Here is a 17,792-nt window from a genome sequence, read left to right as displayed (position 1 = left end):
GGAACGAGAGAGGAGACGGGGGTTCAAGTGACAGCAGAGGAAGCCTTTCATCTCGGATTTCCAATCAATAGGGATTAGTGTCCCTGTGCATGTGTCACCCATGATTACGGTGGCAGCAGGACTGGCAGTTGAAGAGCACACACGCACACTCACAGACACTCGCATACACACACTGGTCCTCTATGCTAATGAGTTCTGTCCAGTTTTACCATGTAGCAGTACCTCAAGCTTGGCAGACACACTTTAGAGTGATTCTTAATGAGGCAGACCTAGAGCTCACCTCATCCCTGGCCAGGATATTTTAGGACTTGCTGGATCAGAACCTGACTCCCTGCTACAGTGAGGCTGCAGAGATACATGATCAATATGACCCTGCCTTGATCCATTATAGATGTGGCTGGGGTTCGAGGATCGACAGGTGTATTGTGTGTTTGATGTATTCCTGTTGGAGAAAGGTAGGCTTTTAGCAGCTGCCTCAATGCCCACTGGCCTAAGATCCTAAGATTTCTGGGTTTATGCAAATAGATATATATTTTTTGCAACGTGTTTATTTTCTGAGAGGCAATGCTCTTGCCTCCTCTGTTGTGGTCTCCACTTTCTGTCTGTGTAAGCATGCTCAAGAACAGATTGAACAGACGCTGGAATTTTTGAGACAAAGTACCACATAGACAAACTGTCTACCTGTCCAAGAGACTTCAATTGCACAGACCACTGCCCAGCCCTACAAAACCAAAGGTAGCAAAAGACAGCTAACATCTCTGAATCCCGTTACACTGTTTTACATAAATAACTCATGTATTGCATAGTTATGAGCGCCACAGTCTCTAAATAAATTGCAGCCCTAACAAGTTGAAAGAGATGCACACTTTTTCTTTCCACTGGTTTGGCACCTACATCAAACAGTCACAAACAACTGAAAACATTCCTCTCTTTAGTTTCTATGACACGTTGTGGTATTGTTTTGTCTTCTGAAGTCAAACTGCCTTCATCTCTTCACTTCACTTGTCTTGTGGTACAGAAGCAGAGAGAGAGAGAGAGAGAGAGAGAGAGAGAGAGAGAGAGAGAGAGAGAGAGAGAGAGAGAGAGAGAGAGAGAGAGAGAGAGAGAGAGATACATGGAGAGAGAGAGAGAGAGATACATGGAGAGAGAGAGAGAGATAAATGGAGAGAGAGAGATTTGGGGAGAGAAGAGAAAGAGAACGAGAGAGAAGCCATTTCTCACAGGCTTTCCATGAAAGGCAGCACAAAAGCTTGTCAGTTTTGGCCCACAGGAAACAGAATGGTCTGAAAGAGGAAGATGAAAGTAAGAAGGGACTTAGTGAGAAAGGGGTGACGGAGACAGGCATGTATCAAAAGCTGGTCAGGGGTTTTAACATTGCCTGAGAGAGTGAGAGAGAAAGGAGAGAGAGGGAGGGAGGAGGAATATGACTACTTATCAGGCCTGAGGACTAACATATCCTTTAATGCGTTCCCATGCTGTCAACTACAAAAAACAAGACAGAACAAAAAAAAAGGACGATTAGAACAAAGACATTTTGCTTTCAGACACTTTTCACATGTTGTATAATTTAGGTCCTCCTTTCGTTGCATCCCTCCTTTCATTGCAAATGTGCCTGCACGTTGTGTAAAATCAAATTGAATTAACTCTAAGGGTCTTTAAGTGTATGTCCAGTAATATTAAGTAAAACCCAGGGCGGTATAGCTGCAATAATTGCATAAATATATTTCTTCTACTCTGGACTACTGAAGTGGGCTGGTCCAGAGCTCTCTAAGCTGACGTTCTATACAAAACATTTTTACTTAGTGGAGAGGTCAATGAACTGGCTTTGGCATTTCATTTCAGAAAGCAAAGCAGTGTTAGCTGACAGACTAATGGAGTCCTGGCTGTTCAGCCCTGTGATGTACAGTACTCTACAGTGAGAACAGATATTCATTTAAAGTCTTTTCAAATCATATCTGCATGAATCCCGGAAAAGCCATCAGCATTTAAACACACTTTTAAGTGCATCTATCTATCTCGCTCGCTCTCTATCTTCCTCTCTCTCTCTCCCTCTCTCTCCCTCTATCCCTCTTATCCATTCTTTTCATCTCTCCATCTCCATGTCCTTACATTAAACTAGGGTAGAGCAGTCTGACTGGCCGTGATTCATACTGCTTGTCAGGAGACCTCTGTGTGTGTAGCAGCAGCAGCAGCTGGCTCCACACTCGACACTCTGACAGCCACCTGCACACACTCTTAATCTCTATCTTGTGTCTTTCTCGAGGCAGATGTTACGGTAATATGATGTTACACGGTGACATGTTTACTCGCGGCGATAGGGAAATGCGTCCACGATTTAAGCCGAGATGTCGGCGAGGTGATGGTGGTCGTCTTAAAGAAGTTACTTCCTCTTCGTTGAGTGTCGAAAGGTGCGAACGAGATGCATTATAGTTGCTGCTTCACAGCTCGGAGATTTTAAACAACTGGCAATGCCTGACTGCTCCGTCACCATTATGGTATTGTAATACATCTCGTGGAAAACATTGTGATCGTGACAGGAAACGCCGTAAACGAATCGTGGCGGTCAACGAGCCATCCGTGATCATCTAAAGTTGTGCGTCTCAGAGATCCTGGAAGGAGGGGAGACGGGTTCCATCCTTTCAGGGTCACGGAAGCTGGAGCCAAACAGCGGCCAATGATCCTGAAAGACGAGGCAATTTGGCGAGAGCCGAAGGAGTAATGAGAACAGAAGCGCGATATTGTTGGAGCGCTGAGATTTACGAGGTGGAGCCAGGGGGGGGGGGGGGGGGCGGGGCGAACGTGGAGAAACCGTGGATTGGTTCCATGTTTGTGTGGAGGTGTTAGCACATTAACCTGTGCAAATGGAGGTTAGGGCGTTCCTTTCCTGCAACTGTGTCTACCTGGGGAGGGGGGAGAGGGCTGAGAGGGGCTGCAGCAGTTAGCAGGACCAGTAGACACGAGAGGGAGGCAAGGATGGCTTTCTCCCCACCAAACTGCAACTCTGGCTGGATTAAGATGCTGCGATGAAGGATGAAGATGTCGGGGAGAGAAACAGAGAATGAGGGAGAGGATGAGAGGGGGGAGGATGAGAGGGGGGAGGGAGAGAGAGACAGAGAGAGAGAGATCTCATGAGAAAGATTGAGCAAAAATGACCCACGGGGGAGAAGGCATGAAATCGCTCTGGTGGTTTGGCACCAGCCTCTCTCCCTGTCTTGTCTCGTGACACAGCACGTTGGGTGTGAAGTGACAACGCCACCGAGTTTATTGGCACAGCGCTTCGTCCTGCTTCCGCTGGGCCAGACGAGGCACTGAACAATCCTAAAACTGCTGAGCTCCCCCTTGGGCTGGAACTCATTTCATCTACTGTCTGTCCTCTGGACCAGCGGAGGGAGATCGTCTCCACTCACGGGTGGGCACACATGTGGGCAAATCAGCCAGAGAGAGCGTTGACTGGAGGCCTGGGGGCCTGGAGCCTGTGTCCTTTCTCTGATGAGAGCAGAGGTTTGATCCACAGAGCATCGCCTCCCAGAACCCACAGGGAGGTGGTCCCCCAGGGGCCTTGACCATACGCTGTGATCATCAAGCCCCAGCACATGGGACAGACAGAGCGTCAGTACTGCCGTCATATAGAATACAAAGTGCCGTGCAATAGCTTGTGTAACCCTAATCTTTTGAGGCGGCCGGCGGCCGGCAGTGTCAGCCCCGAGAACAAGCGCAGATCATGGTGATAGCCAAGCACGGCTGTAATCCAGGACTGGAGAGACACGCCGTAAAACATTTATTTGCCGAGTATAAAATGTACTCTCTAGGGACCGGTGCCAGAGTTCTTTTTCAAGTTAATTTATAATGAGTGTGAGTTGTAAATTGATTTGTTTTCCTTTTTGGAGGTGATGCTATGAGAGAGGATTAAATATTTAATCCTTTAGCTGTCATGACAACACATAGACTGTGTACAGATACTGTAAGTTATGCTAGCATCATTTGGAGCTTTACAACTGCCACACTTTTCATGATCGTGACCTTCATGTCTGTCACACAACCGATTAATGCTCTTTTATAAAAACGGTATTTGTAGTGTGGGAAGGACTATGATGCATCTTATGAGGTTCTATGATTACTCATCAATATACAGTATTGTCCGGATATATAACTATTGAATAAAGAGACAATTCTCGTGGTAGACAGTTGTTTCTGTAATAACACCTTTTTGCATTCAGCAGTGGTGGGTTCATGTGTTATGTGAACTATGCCATGTACCTCCAGCATTGACTGAGCACATCTTAGAGACCGATTGGTCAGATGTAGTGACTCAGCTCACCTTGAGGGAACAGTTGTTATGTAGTCACGTGGGTATAGGAAATTCAATTCCATCTAATAACTAATTCAGGAGGAGTCACTCCATGTTCACAGTTACCACACAGAATACTTAAACAAGGGAGGCTACTTAATGATATATACTGTGACCCAGTCACACAAGAGCCGCAGTTAAATATTCGAAAACAATATAGCATTTGAAAATCTGCCTTGGAATATATAACGTTGTAAATAAAGATGGAAACGTATCATTCTAAATCTAATGACCTATATAGCGGAACACTGTCGAAATACGTATGACTGATTCTCCTAATTGACATAACAGGTCAGAAGGGCTTCCAGACTGATCATCACAGGTTGCACGTCGGATCTGAGTGAGTCTACTTGGGTTCCAGTCAGGCATGCTTCCTTCCCTGACACTTCAATCAAGTCTGGGCTGTGTGGTACAGTATATCTCTGCCCTCTGGAGAGGAAGGTGAACACAGCTATTGGTTCTGACAGAGAGGATATATTGCGTGGGTCTGGCTTGAAAGTAATAATATTTTCTATATCAAGGTGAAAGCAGATGCTAGGGACATAAGTGGGACTCAGTGGATTTGTTATTGGAATGACTGCTTAAAATGGCAGATAAGATTGGTGCTTTCATTATTGCCGGTGCTGATACACCCTGCCTGGTACCGTGGTGATGTGCGAAGGAGGGAGGAACATTGGTCTACAGAGTTAAGTACAGAACAGTAGCTTTTGTCTTCTCTGGCTGTGTTCAGTCCTCCTAGGACCTACAGAAGGATGAGGGGAGATAAAAAAAAATGTTTCTCTGTGTGAACTTGATATCATGACTGGGTTTGATTCTCTGTGTAATTGCAGAGTGCAGAGTTTTCAATTTTTCATCTCATCTTTTCAGGCTTTGGTCATAAAGAATGAGTTTCGGATTAAAATGTATGTATTGAAAGACAGAAAGTAAGTCGGAAAGCAATTGAAAAAGATGAAATGAATATGGTTAGATCTAAATCATTTCTTTTTGATTGCTTACAAGACTGTTTCTGAGCGCACTCTGAAACTGAGATGTCTTTTAAAATTGCTTACTGTTCCAGGTCTTATGGACAATGTTCACCTACATTAATCTCAGTTCACAGCTTGTCAAAAGTAATCCCCATACTATATCTCTCCTCGACTTTGAAGAGGGACTTTGAAGCTGTTGAGAGATTTCTTCATATTTCCAACATATAACTTTTTTCCAATCTTCCGGCATTTTCACATGCTGTTTCTGCATCACCTGTTAAAGGAAAGTGCTTTGTCCCTGTTGCGGGTTTTTGATCATTTCAACAAGCAGGGGGTAAAGTTTCATTCCCCCCACAATATATTTATATATTGGTATCATTGTCAGGGCACTAACCTTTAACAGCAGGCATTCTAATCACACACTTCCACACTCCACTGCCATTGATGGCAAACACAAAGAAAATACCTGCTACGAAGGAAACCACATTAATTTCCAAAATGGTTCTGCTGCGATCACTGACACCCCTACAGCAGTGGATAGAGTGGGGAACGGCGGAGGAGGAGAGGGGTTGGACCTCCTGCCTGCTTCCATGCTGTCAAACCTAATTAATGTTCAAGCAAAAGCCCGGCAAGTTAAGTGGTTGGGAAGTGGGAAGGGAACTGGTGTTGAAGGCGCCTCGTTCTTGAGAGTACTCTGATGGAGCCGTGTTCACCCGCGGGGGGGGTCCAGACACGTCCTGATGGAGAGACGTCCAACTTCAGCCAGGACCACGCTCAGGATGAAAGCGTTCACTCGTCAGGAAGGCCTGAGGGCATCGGAAGATAACAAGACCCGAAGGGGGCACCAAACCACATCTTCTTCCGACTCTGTAAAAGGCTTCACCGGCTGGAAGGCTGCCGCAGAGTGCCATGGCAACACTCATTGTTAGTCAATCAACAAGGCTAACTCTGCCAGTTTGTGCTGTGATCTCACCTTGCCTGTCCCTTCCTGGCAAGGGCCACACATCACGAGGATAATTTGAGTGAATATTAGCTTTAGGCTAATGTATAGGCTTGTGAGCATGCCGAACCTCCCCTTGGTCCGTGGCACACAACGACCTTACGAGGCTTTTTATGACCTTCCCTGTGTATCAGCAAGGAAGAATGTTAGATGGTCAGGATTCTTCAAGGATGTCATTTCATCTGCATGTCCTCCCACTGCAGGGACACGTACTTCACAAAGTAATGGCTGTGAAAAGAAGGTTGCACTGGGCCTTGTCCATTTTATTTCCCTCCTCATCTCTGTGCTTCTCATTTATTTGGGGAATTTGCTGGTTAAATGGCTCCCGTCGTGTCAAAGTGGATGTCTTCGCATGAGGGGAAGTGCGAAGGAGATCATTTCACATTCTCTGAGCGGCTAGAGGTAAGGGTTGTATTAGCCCACTCCTTAACAGGCATCCTCAAGGCCAAAGTCATCTATAAAGATATTAGCGCTAGTGTGTGATACCTACTGTAAACTGCACAGCGCATCCTAACTTATGACCCACCGGGCTCTCAATTTCCCAGAGTGACTAATACACTGTCTTCAACCTTAATATCTGTTTCAGTTCAACACACACACACACACACACATACACACATATAGATACATACTCACACTCACAGTCACACAGATACACACACACACACGCACGCACACACACACACACACACACACACACACACACACACACACACACACACACACAGCATGGTTTCACCTTGAGGAGGAAGCATGGTTGTAAGTAACCATTAAAGATGAGCAGTGTGTTGAAGTGTGGCCCAGAACAGCATGTCCAAGAGATAGAATCAGGGGCGAATATGAAATATTTATCCTGAGTGATACAAAAAAAGAGAGAATACACTAAAGGAACGGGTCAACTTACCATATTGTTTCTTTGATGGGATTTTCAGGGGAGAATTTCTTATTTTCCACAAGAGCTGCATTGTTGAGATGAAAGATTGTGTACACACCACACAGGCTCTGTGTCATCCTGTGTTTGACCTCCTGTAGAGACCCAACCGAGCCCGCAGCAGCCATGGTTTATGTTCCGACACTAGTCAAGCTGTTCCCCTTTCAATTTTTCTCTCTTTTCCTTCGCAAACTGGGCCCACCTTTCTGTTGTTCGGTGTCCTCTGTTAGATTTGGATTACTTAGCTTTAAGAGGTTCTGGGCCGTTCAGGAAAGCCTGCAATGTCCTTTTAACAGATATGGAGAGATGTTGTCCTAGATAAGGATGTTTTTGCTTGAAGAATAGCTTGCCTCCCTCCCTGTCCAACTGCCTGCCTGCCTGTCTGTCTGTCATTCCTGCTTTTGGTTCTATCCATTTCCCACCCCATCGCCACACTTGTCTCCCTGCCGCCCTGTCTACTTCCCTGCCTGTCTCCCTGCCTGTTGCTTCAAAGGATCCATTCAGTTGTTAGTTGTGTCCCGAGCCCTGTCACAGGAAAGGGGATTACACTGTTAGAGGAAGAAGAAAATCTGTAAAGCCACAGCTCTATTGAATTCATGTAGCAACACATTCTTTACTCAATATTTCAGCATCACGTCCCCGGTGGAGAGATCAAATATTTAATGTTGTGTGGAGGCATGGCTTTGAGTCCGCTGTGTGAGTCCCAGAAGCATGGCGTCATTACTTTAAACCGCTGATTATTATTTAACAATAAAATATTTAGATTTTAATTTAAAGAAGCTACCCCGCTCACACAAATACGCACACCCATGTACGAACACACATACACACACATGCCCGCGTATGGACACAAAAAGTTGATTTCAACCTAATGGATGTTGTTAATTCAGAGCCATTTTAAAAGCACTTAAAGGCTGTTGTATTTAATATGTTCTCTCTCCACTGCTCTCCTCTCCTCCCCTCTGCAGCTCTGTTTAGTGCTCTGCTGGTGTCCTAGTGAGGCCCATGGCTAAGGTACAGAGGTGGTCAGCCGGCCCTCCACAAGGCTGGCTGCTGGGCCTGGCTCTGGTCCTGCTCCTCCACGGGAGCCAGGCCGCCCCATCGGCCAGCGAGCCAGGGTCCAAACTGGTCAGGACCACCCGGGTCAGACGACAGGCCCCGGACGTCCAGACCAGCCCCGGGAACCAAACCCTGAAGGAGCAGCCCATGGTCTTCAACCACGTCTACAACATCAACGTACCCCTGGAGTCTTTGTGTTCGCTGGACCTGGAGTCCAGCGCTCCCAGCCAGGGGGCCGAGGCTTTGTCCTCGGGGCCCGAGGGGTCCACCGACGCCAGCGGTGCAGGCGACAGGTACGAAAGGCCAACCGGACCCACAGAGTACATGGAGCAGACGGTGGACGCGGACAGCCAGGTGACCTTCACACACAGGATCAACATCCCCAAGCAGGCGTGCGGATGCCCTGCTACCGCCACCGTCCAGCAGCTGGCCTCCAGGATCGAGATGCTGGAGAGAGAGGTGTCTCTGCTCCGGGTCCAGTGCAGCTCCAGCTGCTGTGGAGATAGCTCAGCTCTGGGTAGGGTCCCGGGTCGAAAGCTACTGTCTTTGTGCGTTGGTGTTCCTATCAGGTGCTGTGGAATAGTTTTTTGCGCTGTGTATATGGATGTGTATATGAAGGGAGTCAGATGGCTAAGGGAGTCAGGTGGCTAAGGGAGTCAGGTGGCTGAGCGGTTAGGGAATCGGGCTAGTGATCTGAAGGTTGCCAGTTCGATTCCCGGACGTGCCAAATGACGTTGTGTCCTTGGGCAAGGCACTTCACCCTACTTGCCTCGGGGGAATGTCCCTGTACTTACTGTAAGTCGCTCTGGATAAGAGCGTCTGCTAAATGACTAAATGTAAATGTACATTTGCGAAGCGCTGTGTAAAGTTGTTGTCATTGATCTGCTAAATGGGATGGACGACTGTGGAGTAGAAAGAAATGACATCTGATCGGTGCTCGAGAAGTGAGTGTGAATAAGTGGTGTCTAACGGTGTTTTAAGTGTGTGTTTGATGCGTGCTCTACGTCCTTGCGCCGTCTCCCAGGTCGCCTGGACTTTCTGCCGGGCTGCAGCGGGCACGGCAGCTTCAGCATGGACCTGTGCGGCTGTGTGTGTGAGGACGGCTGGGCTGGCAAGAACTGCTCCGAGCCCCGCTGCCCGGACAACTGCTCCGGCCAGGGCGTGTGCGTGGAGGGGGAGTGCGTGTGCGACCGCGACTTCGGAGGAGACAACTGCTCGGAACCCCGGTGCCCGGCCGACTGCTCGGGCCGCGGGCTGTGCATCGACGGGGAGTGCGTGTGCGAGGAGTCCTTCACCGGGGAGGACTGCACCACGGGCCGCTGCCTGAACGACTGCTCCGACCAGGGGCAGTGCGTGAACGGAACGTGCCGGTGTCGCCCTGGCTACGTGGGCGAGGACTGCTCTCTGGTCTACTGCGCCAGCAACTGCAGCCAGAAGGGCCTGTGCAAAGAGGGCTTCTGTGTGTGCCAGGAGGGATTCGCCGGAGACGACTGCAATTCAGGTAAGGGAGACAGCAAAAAGAGAGAGCAGTTGGTTGGAAGAGGTATGGTTGCTGTGTTATGGATGAAGGTGGGATTGACATACAGAATGTGCCCTGCAAAAATTCCCTCTCAAATATAAGTGCAAAAGTATCAGTGATGGGCTTGCTTATGCTTAAAGTAAATGTAAAGTAACCTCAAGTAAATTTGGCTGCCAGTGCAGTAAGAACATTTCCCTTCACTTTCACACAGTATTCCACAAAAATACTGTGTTGTTTAATCAAAGTAAGTTGCTGGATAAGCCATTTATACTAGAGAAAGAAGTCCAACTAGATTCCAAATCTAAATCTGTGCAGTAGAGAGTTTGCAGTGTGAAAGTAGGGTTGTGGGAGGAGAAGCACATACTCTTTATTCACAAACCAGACACTTCCATTTTTGCCTTTCTAAGATGGTTTATACTGTCAACATCCCTGGAGCTGAACTATGAGTGGTGTTCTGCCTTTACAACTCACACCTTTATAGGATGCTTAGAAATACTGACATGTCTTGAGAATAAAAAGGAATACGTTTGAAGAGGTGCAGATCCATTCACAAAATGTTCTTTTTCTACAACATTGTTCCACATTTTTGGGGTTTTAAATATGGGTGACATGAACTGTGAGCGGTTGATTTACTTGCTTCCTGGACTGTAGTCTAATCTTGCCAAGGTATCTTTTGAAAACATGAAAAAAGAGAAATAACAGCTGTGATTAGGGCTACTTGCACAATTGCTTTTTCTGGGAACATCGTTTTATGTTTACAATATAGCGGCTAACAACTTGCATTAATAGAGCATTTTTATATTTTAAGAATAGTCTTGATGCCATTGCGGCAGAATTCACGTTATGTGGCCTGAAAAAAATTGGCACTTTTTCACAGCCACAGGGACAGCACAGCAGGTGTTGGTGATGTCATAAAGGTGTAACACCCTTCATTTGTCAAGTCAAATTCGCTTGGAAAGAGGTGTCACATTAGCTGGGCTGAGGCAATTTCGGAATCACGATATATCTCTGGTTCACGGCTAGGTCTCACCCAGACGTCGGACCCTCCCAGTTGCCGTCGACAGCTGTCACAAGAGAGAGGGAGGAACAGAAAAATAAGAAAGAAAAAAAGAGCAAATCATATTACCAGGGGACTTCACCCCCTCTATCATCTTACAGCAGGACCTGTTCCAGCTAAGGGTTCTTTATTTCTTCCCAATTAGCGGGTAGAATAGCAGAGGCGGGTGAGGGGCGAGGTGCAGGAAACCATTCCTGCACGCCATTCAATTATTAGGACGCTATTGAGGACTGCTGGGGTGGCAGGCAGGGTAAGTGTTTCATTTTATCAAAAATGAGGAAACTCAGGATGTCTTTGCCTTCAATTACCGTGGCCTAGTTTCTCCTTCCATAAGTATAATGAGAGGATGGGACTGAAAGGAGATGTTTGAGGAGGCGGGAGAGTTAGACACAAACAAAACAGTTGCATTGTCGAGTTATCTCAATCTTTGTGCAGTGATAACATGTCCAAACCTCTTTGTTTGACGGTTCTGTGAAATGGGCGAGGAGAGTCAAATAGTTGACATTTGAAAATGAGAATGAAGCTGAATGAAATGAAAGTGACACTTCACTGTTCGGTTCTGAGTGTCCGAATGGTGATTTGCTGTAATGCAATAATGGGCCTTTGACACGCTGAACACTTATAGCCATTGAATCATTCCTGTGTATCACCCAGGGGCAAAAAGGGCAAGGTCATTGGTTTCTTAAATACCTTAAGAATGAGTCGCATCTGGGCATCCAGCCAATGGATAGAGAGCTTTATAGTGAACGTCAACTCCTTCATAGCTCACAGAGGAGCACGATCGGAGCGGTGAGTACTTTCAGGTTATGTCAGCCTGTCCCTTTAGTTAACAGCCCCGTTCACTGAGTGACAGCTCTTTACAGCGTGACAACATGCAGCGATGCCACGGCCGCCTAGAAGGCAGGCAGTCACACAAACAAGGGGGGGGTATGCGGTATCTAACAAAACCACATAAATGGCAAACCTGTTCAAACTGCATTAGATAGACATCGATTTTTTTTTCCTTCTCTCTCCAAGCCATGACATTTTTCGTCTTGGTGACAGCTTGTGTTTTGTAGCACACGTTCCTCTCCTCTGGTCCTGCTGAACTGCTTGGCGGAGGAGAACATGAGTGTGTAATCGATCTAAAACAATCTCCGACTGTACTAGCCACTTCGCTATTCCACTATTCCAGCCCTCTCATGGCTAGATCTCTATATCCCTCTACCTCTACCCAATCCAACATAAAGGTAGTTCTCTGTTATTCTGATTGAGTTGAAGCTTTGTATGTGTGTAGGCAATAGCATAGTGTGTGCCTGTGTGCCATGTGCTCTAATTATTGTTATAGCATCAGTTCATTTAACAGTTGCTGACTGCTATAGTGTTGTTGTTATATGCTGTTGCTGGCATGGACTAGCCTCATTACAGAGGTTCAACGTGACAAAGTTAACGAAGGTTTATTGCTGGAATTTGCCCTTGTCCCTTGTAAACAACAAACCAAATGCCAGAAGTTCCATTCATGCTTCAGTTGTTACTCATTCTAACAGAAAGACGTCAGAAGATGAGTTTGGGTTCACAACTCAAACTAATTACATTCATTTTTACAAGAAATTTCCAATATCTTGATGAGAAGCTCAGTGAAGCCCAGAATAGTTTTGTATATATATATATAGAGAGAGAGAGCGAGAGAGAGAGAGAGAGAGAGAGAGAGAGAGAGAGAGAGAGAGAGAGGGAGAGAGAGAGAGAGAGAGAAAGAAAGAGAATAGTAGAGGAATACAAAAAGAAAGAGAATAGTAAAGGAATACAAAGAGAAAGAGAGAGCCAGAAAGAGAGTTGGCCAAGAGCTGTGAAGCATTCTCAGTCTTATCTATGATCGTTTCTCTATCTTTTTTGATCCTGGAAGAAAGATGAAGGACCTTAGATGATGATGATTGTAGATCATACGGTATACCTTGATTCCCTTTCATGACCAAAGAAGATCTTGGGAATCCTTCGGATCTTGGTTAAGCTATGGGCTGTTATTGTAAGATGCTGGGGTTTTCCAACTCACTTTCAGCCTAATTTCCTTCTAGTTGAGCAAGCTTGATTAAAAATCTTCTTCTCAGCTTATATCAGGCACTCCCTCCAGGCTGTTCCATCTCTTGCTCTTCTCTTGTTTACGTACTTAAGAGTGTATCTATTCCCTGTGGTAATGAAAGAGAGAGAGGGGGAGAGACAGAGAGGGAGAGAGAAAAGTAGAGAGAGGGAGGGGAAGAGAGAGAGAGAGAGAGAGAGAGAGAGAGAGAGAGAGAGAGAGAGAGAGAGAGAGAGGGGAAGAAAGAGAGAGAGAGAGAGAGAGAGAGAGAGAGAGAGAGAGAGAGAGAGAGAGAGAGAGAGAGAGAGAGAGAGAGAGAGAGAGAGAGAGAGAGAGAGGGGGAAGAGAGAGAAAGAGAGGGGAATAGAGAGTCTGTGAGCTCCAGGTCAGTTGAGAAGGCGCCAGAGGAGCCTCCATCTGTCGAGAACGTGAGGAAGTAACTCAAACGCTTCTTTAAGTCTCAACAACTCCCCGAGGAAGACTTAGCACCTCAGCTCAGAGCCCTCCTGTCTCACAGGAAGAACCATCACTGTGAGGGGGACTGACTCATTCAAACACTCCTTTCCTTCTGGCTGCAACAACCCCCCCCCCCCCCCCCCCCACACACACACACACACATTCCCCATTCCACCCCCCCCCCCCACACCCACCTCCCCTCGGTCTATGTGAGACGGAGCTGTAAACTTATCCACTCTTGTTTATGCAAGACTCCATTTGCATTCAACACTGCGTCTCAGGTTTACAGCTTGGCACGCTCTTCGTCGCCCTCTGAGAATATCAATGCCACCCCCCTCTCCTCTCATGTAGAACACAAACTACCTAGGATCTGCCTGCTGTCATTCAGACAGGCCTTACATCATCTCCTGCTCTGGAGATTTTCCAGCGTGTCCGACGTTTTCCAGCATGACTGGGAGTTCTGTGCCGGATCGAAGCACTGGCTCGTTTTCAGTCTCAAATCCTGTGATTACTGCATGCACCCCCACAGTGGCGCCGTGTTCAACCTGCGGGTGAGTGGGCTGACGGAACGTACCATCGAGCTGGAATGGGAGGGGTCGGCGATGCTGACGGACTACCTGGTGACCTACACGCCCAGCGGTCCTGGTGGCATCCAGCTGGAGGTGCGCCTGCCTGGGAACACCACGGCCTATTCCATCCAAGCTCTGGAGCCTGGCGTGGAGTACAACATCAACGTCTACGCCGTGCTCAACAACACCATCAGCGTCCCCACTAACACCGTTGTGTCCACCTGTGAGTATGGATACACACGCAGATACAGCTGTTCACACACACACACACACACACACAGCATGTCCCCTTCATTCTCCACCTCTCTCTTTCACACATACACACACACACAAACAACTCTTCCTCACTATTGACTTAATTTATCTGTCTTTCTCTTGCACACACAACACACATGACAGCAGAATTGGATTAGACATCTGCCATCTGCTGAGTCAAAATGTCAGTTTGGCAAACTGTGTCAAGACTCCAGATTTTACTCACTGCTTGTGGCATAATGCAGAACTATAAATATAAAACAGACTTTTTACTGTAAACATCGTCATTTATCCGTTCTTGGGTTGCTCGTCCATTCTGGAAACACTTTCCAAGTTCCACCAAATCATATTTCTAGCATGAAGATAATTGCAAAATCTTGAAATGAAAGTATATTGAGATAAACTAACCCTGACTTCTAATTACCTTACACTCTGTTTTACTTCTGAAACACAATCCAATTTAAAAGCTTATGTAAGGCTGTAAGATTTAATTATAAATGCACCCCACAAAGCCATTGTAAAGAATGAGGCCTCTGAACAGTTAGAATTGACGCCGGCTGACAGCCACAGCGTGTTGTCGTCGCAGCCTGTGAGACAGAAACCCACGTCGAGTTTGGAAGGGGGGGGTGAGGACCTCTTACCTCAGCATTACCCCCCACCCCCCCACCCCCACACTCACCCCCACCACCATCAGGAGGGGGGGGTCCTGATTTATTGAGCACACAGAAGACGGGAAGGCCTATAATACATCTCCCCTGGTCTCCTAGATCTCTCCAATCCGAACGGTTTACTCTTCAAATCCATCACGGAGACGTCCGTGGAGGTGCAGTGGCAGCCTTTCTACTACTCCTTCGACGGCTGGGAGATCAGCTTCATCCCCAAGGTGAGGCTGGCTCACCCGCTGGGGGAGGGCAGCGGCGTGCGCGGGTGAGCGCGGGGCTTTGTTTGCGCGGATCGACTGACGGTCAACTCGCCGCAGCATTTAGATCCGTTCTAAAGGAACGCTCTCAGCCTCCGGTCTAGAACATTCTTTACCACCAGATTTGCTTTCAGTCTCCTCTCAGATAGATACCAGTGTTCACCTGAAGGTTTGTCAATATTTTATAGCTAGTGCAGGCTTTATAAGTTGGCAGAAAAGAAAGGAAGTGTGGAGAATGATTGAGGATTTTACTCAGCATTCAAATGAAAGCTGTAGCCAAATTAGACGAGGGATTGTCTAAAGCTTATTGATGATTAGATGGATGAGCCTTCAGACCTTCCTTCAAACTCCTCCAAAACCCCCAGTCTGCCGGCAGCCGCAGGTTCAAAGTTAGAGCAGCTTTTTTGTTAATACCTCATCTAAACACAGGTACTCTAATCTGGGATCCTCTCTGGGTAATTGGCTTTCTCCTTTAGGTGTTCTTCGCGACTAGGATAGAGACGGGTTTGGCTGGGCTCAAGGACTTAAAGCTGGCCCCGCTTTTAGATGAAAAAGCATAAATGCCATGGAAACAAACTCGGAACGCTCTTTGGTGGGGGAGCTGACCGTGAATACAAAGAAGGAGGAGGAGTGCTTTTGGGTCACAAAGCACTTCCATCTTCACCACTGGCCTCCAGGCTGCCAGAGCGACCACTGGAGCCGTCCAGCTCCTTATCCCCTGAGGATCATTCAGACCCAACACATGCACACACACACACACACACTCTCTGCCACCTGGGAAATCATATTAGAAGACTAAAATCTCAACCCCTGTGGATCTAATACAGAGGCCCCAGAGTTTCGACAATATCGTAATGGAACAGTGTGTAAAGGCTCAGGGGGGATAAAGTAGTTCACACAGAGGACAGAGGAATACAGAGAGGAGGGGCTTCCAGGCTTAGTCACCTCCATGTAAAACAGTCACTGTTCCTGACTGGAGAGAAGGTAGCAGAACGCAATACTAATGGAACCACAGCACACACTTTATAGTGATCAAACGGTAAGCAAGCAGATCAATGAAAAGGATCAAATGAACAGTTCAGGTATTATGTGTCAACAAATGATCGTCAGCTAAACCGGTGCCCTTTTCTTGCACCTTTAATAGTGAGTTTGGAATCTAAGGTTTCTAAATCGATGGTGTGACGCCAATGAGGAGTTGGAGGACCCATCAGACATGAATATGGGTGAATGTCGGAGCTGTAGGGGAATATATGGGATCTATGTGCACACATCCAACAGCAGAATTTCATAAAGAGAGTGTGCATGTATGGACTTAAGCCTTCCTGCTATTTGTGTTGAGATACTTTCTCATTCCACCCTGTCAGTCTGTGAGTCGATCATGTGGAATTGCCTTCCTCCAGTATGTGTGGGTATTATACAGCACCCAGGAGAACATGCAATCTAAGTCCGTCTAAGTCTCCAAGACAGTCAATAGCCGATAAAGGCGAACAGCTCTAACAGTGTTTTTGACACTAGGCTTGAGGACATCAGCAATTACTGGACACTAATCTGCTTGTCTAGCTTGATGTCAGTCGGTCCCTTGGTCATGCCCTGCGAATCTCTGCCACTGCACTGTTTACAGTATTTCTTAGTCAAGGGGCGGCGATATATATCACTGATCTCACTGCGTGTGTGTGTGTTTGACTCCAGGACAATGATGGAGGTATGACGGCCCAGCTCCCCAGCACCATCACCTCCTTCCACCAGACGGACCTGACGCCCGGGGAAGAGTACAGCGTCAACCTGGTGGCCCTCAAGGACCAGGGCCGCAGCCAGCCCGTCACTGCCACCGTCACCACACGTACGTAACCCAGCCAGCCAGCCGTCGCTAACGTCACCTGACATGAACTCAACCAGCCGGCAGGTCGCTCATTATATGTCTGAAGGTGATTATCACAAGGATGTCATTGTGTGTGTCATGTAATTCACCTTATCCTTTCCAGACGACATGAACATGCATAATGCATGTGACGGCTGTAACACAGTGACCCCAAAAGGCTAGTCAAGAATAAAAAACAGCTATTGTTTGTCTTTGTGGGGGATATAGGGAGCTTAGAGTATCGACTAGACTACCCAGAAAGTGGTAAGGGAAGACACACGCACGCACACACACAGACACTCACACACATACACGCTCACACACACACAGACTAATTTGGGATTTCACCTTGACAAATGGGTTTGTCTGCCAGCAATTACACACTTAATGTAAACTTCACTTCACCCAGGAGTTCCACAGAGTGACAGTTTCAGACAGCTGGATTAGATTCAATTGAACTTTTCCATAACAATTCCAACAGCGTGTCCGCAGTGAAAACACCATTAATTTACCGAAGGCCCAACTGTCAGGCGTAATTAAATAGCCGTTAATAATTCACAGGGCCCCATTAATATTTACCGTGCCCGCCGTCCGCTAGCTGCTCGATACCTTATTGGATGAAGGAAGACAAATTTGAAGTCACTCAATTATTTAGAAGAGCAAAGATTTATCCTTTCATATACAGGGAGAGCGACAGTAAAAGAGCGAGGTCTCCAGAGAGGGAAGTCATCCTCAGCGACTGAATCAGCTTTCTGTGGTTAACAGAAATAACTGACTTTAATGGGACTCCTACTGACAAGCTA

General features: G+C 47.0%; 1 protein-coding gene across 1 annotated transcript in view; it reads left to right on the top strand.

Annotated features, from left to right (window-relative positions):
• The window catches only part of tnr (tenascin R (restrictin, janusin)), a 77,456-nt gene that overhangs the window by 36,420 nt on the left and 23,244 nt on the right, over positions 1-17,792 (top strand). The window contains 6 exon segments of the mRNA XM_062481357.1: positions 8,213-8,820; positions 9,328-9,804; positions 10,636-10,649; positions 13,931-14,180; positions 14,980-15,095; positions 16,821-16,971. Of these exon segments, the coding sequence (XP_062337341.1) occupies positions 8,250-8,820; positions 9,328-9,804; positions 10,636-10,649; positions 13,931-14,180; positions 14,980-15,095; positions 16,821-16,971 (1,579 nt within the window). The 5' untranslated portion in view covers positions 8,213-8,249.

Source organism: Osmerus eperlanus, chromosome 16 (genome assembly GCF_963692335.1).
Source record: "Osmerus eperlanus chromosome 16, fOsmEpe2.1, whole genome shotgun sequence".
NCBI lineage: Eukaryota > Metazoa > Chordata > Actinopteri > Osmeriformes > Osmeridae > Osmerus > Osmerus eperlanus.
The sequence above is the reverse complement of the archived record's forward strand: the minus strand, read 5'-3'. Positions and strand labels throughout refer to the sequence as shown.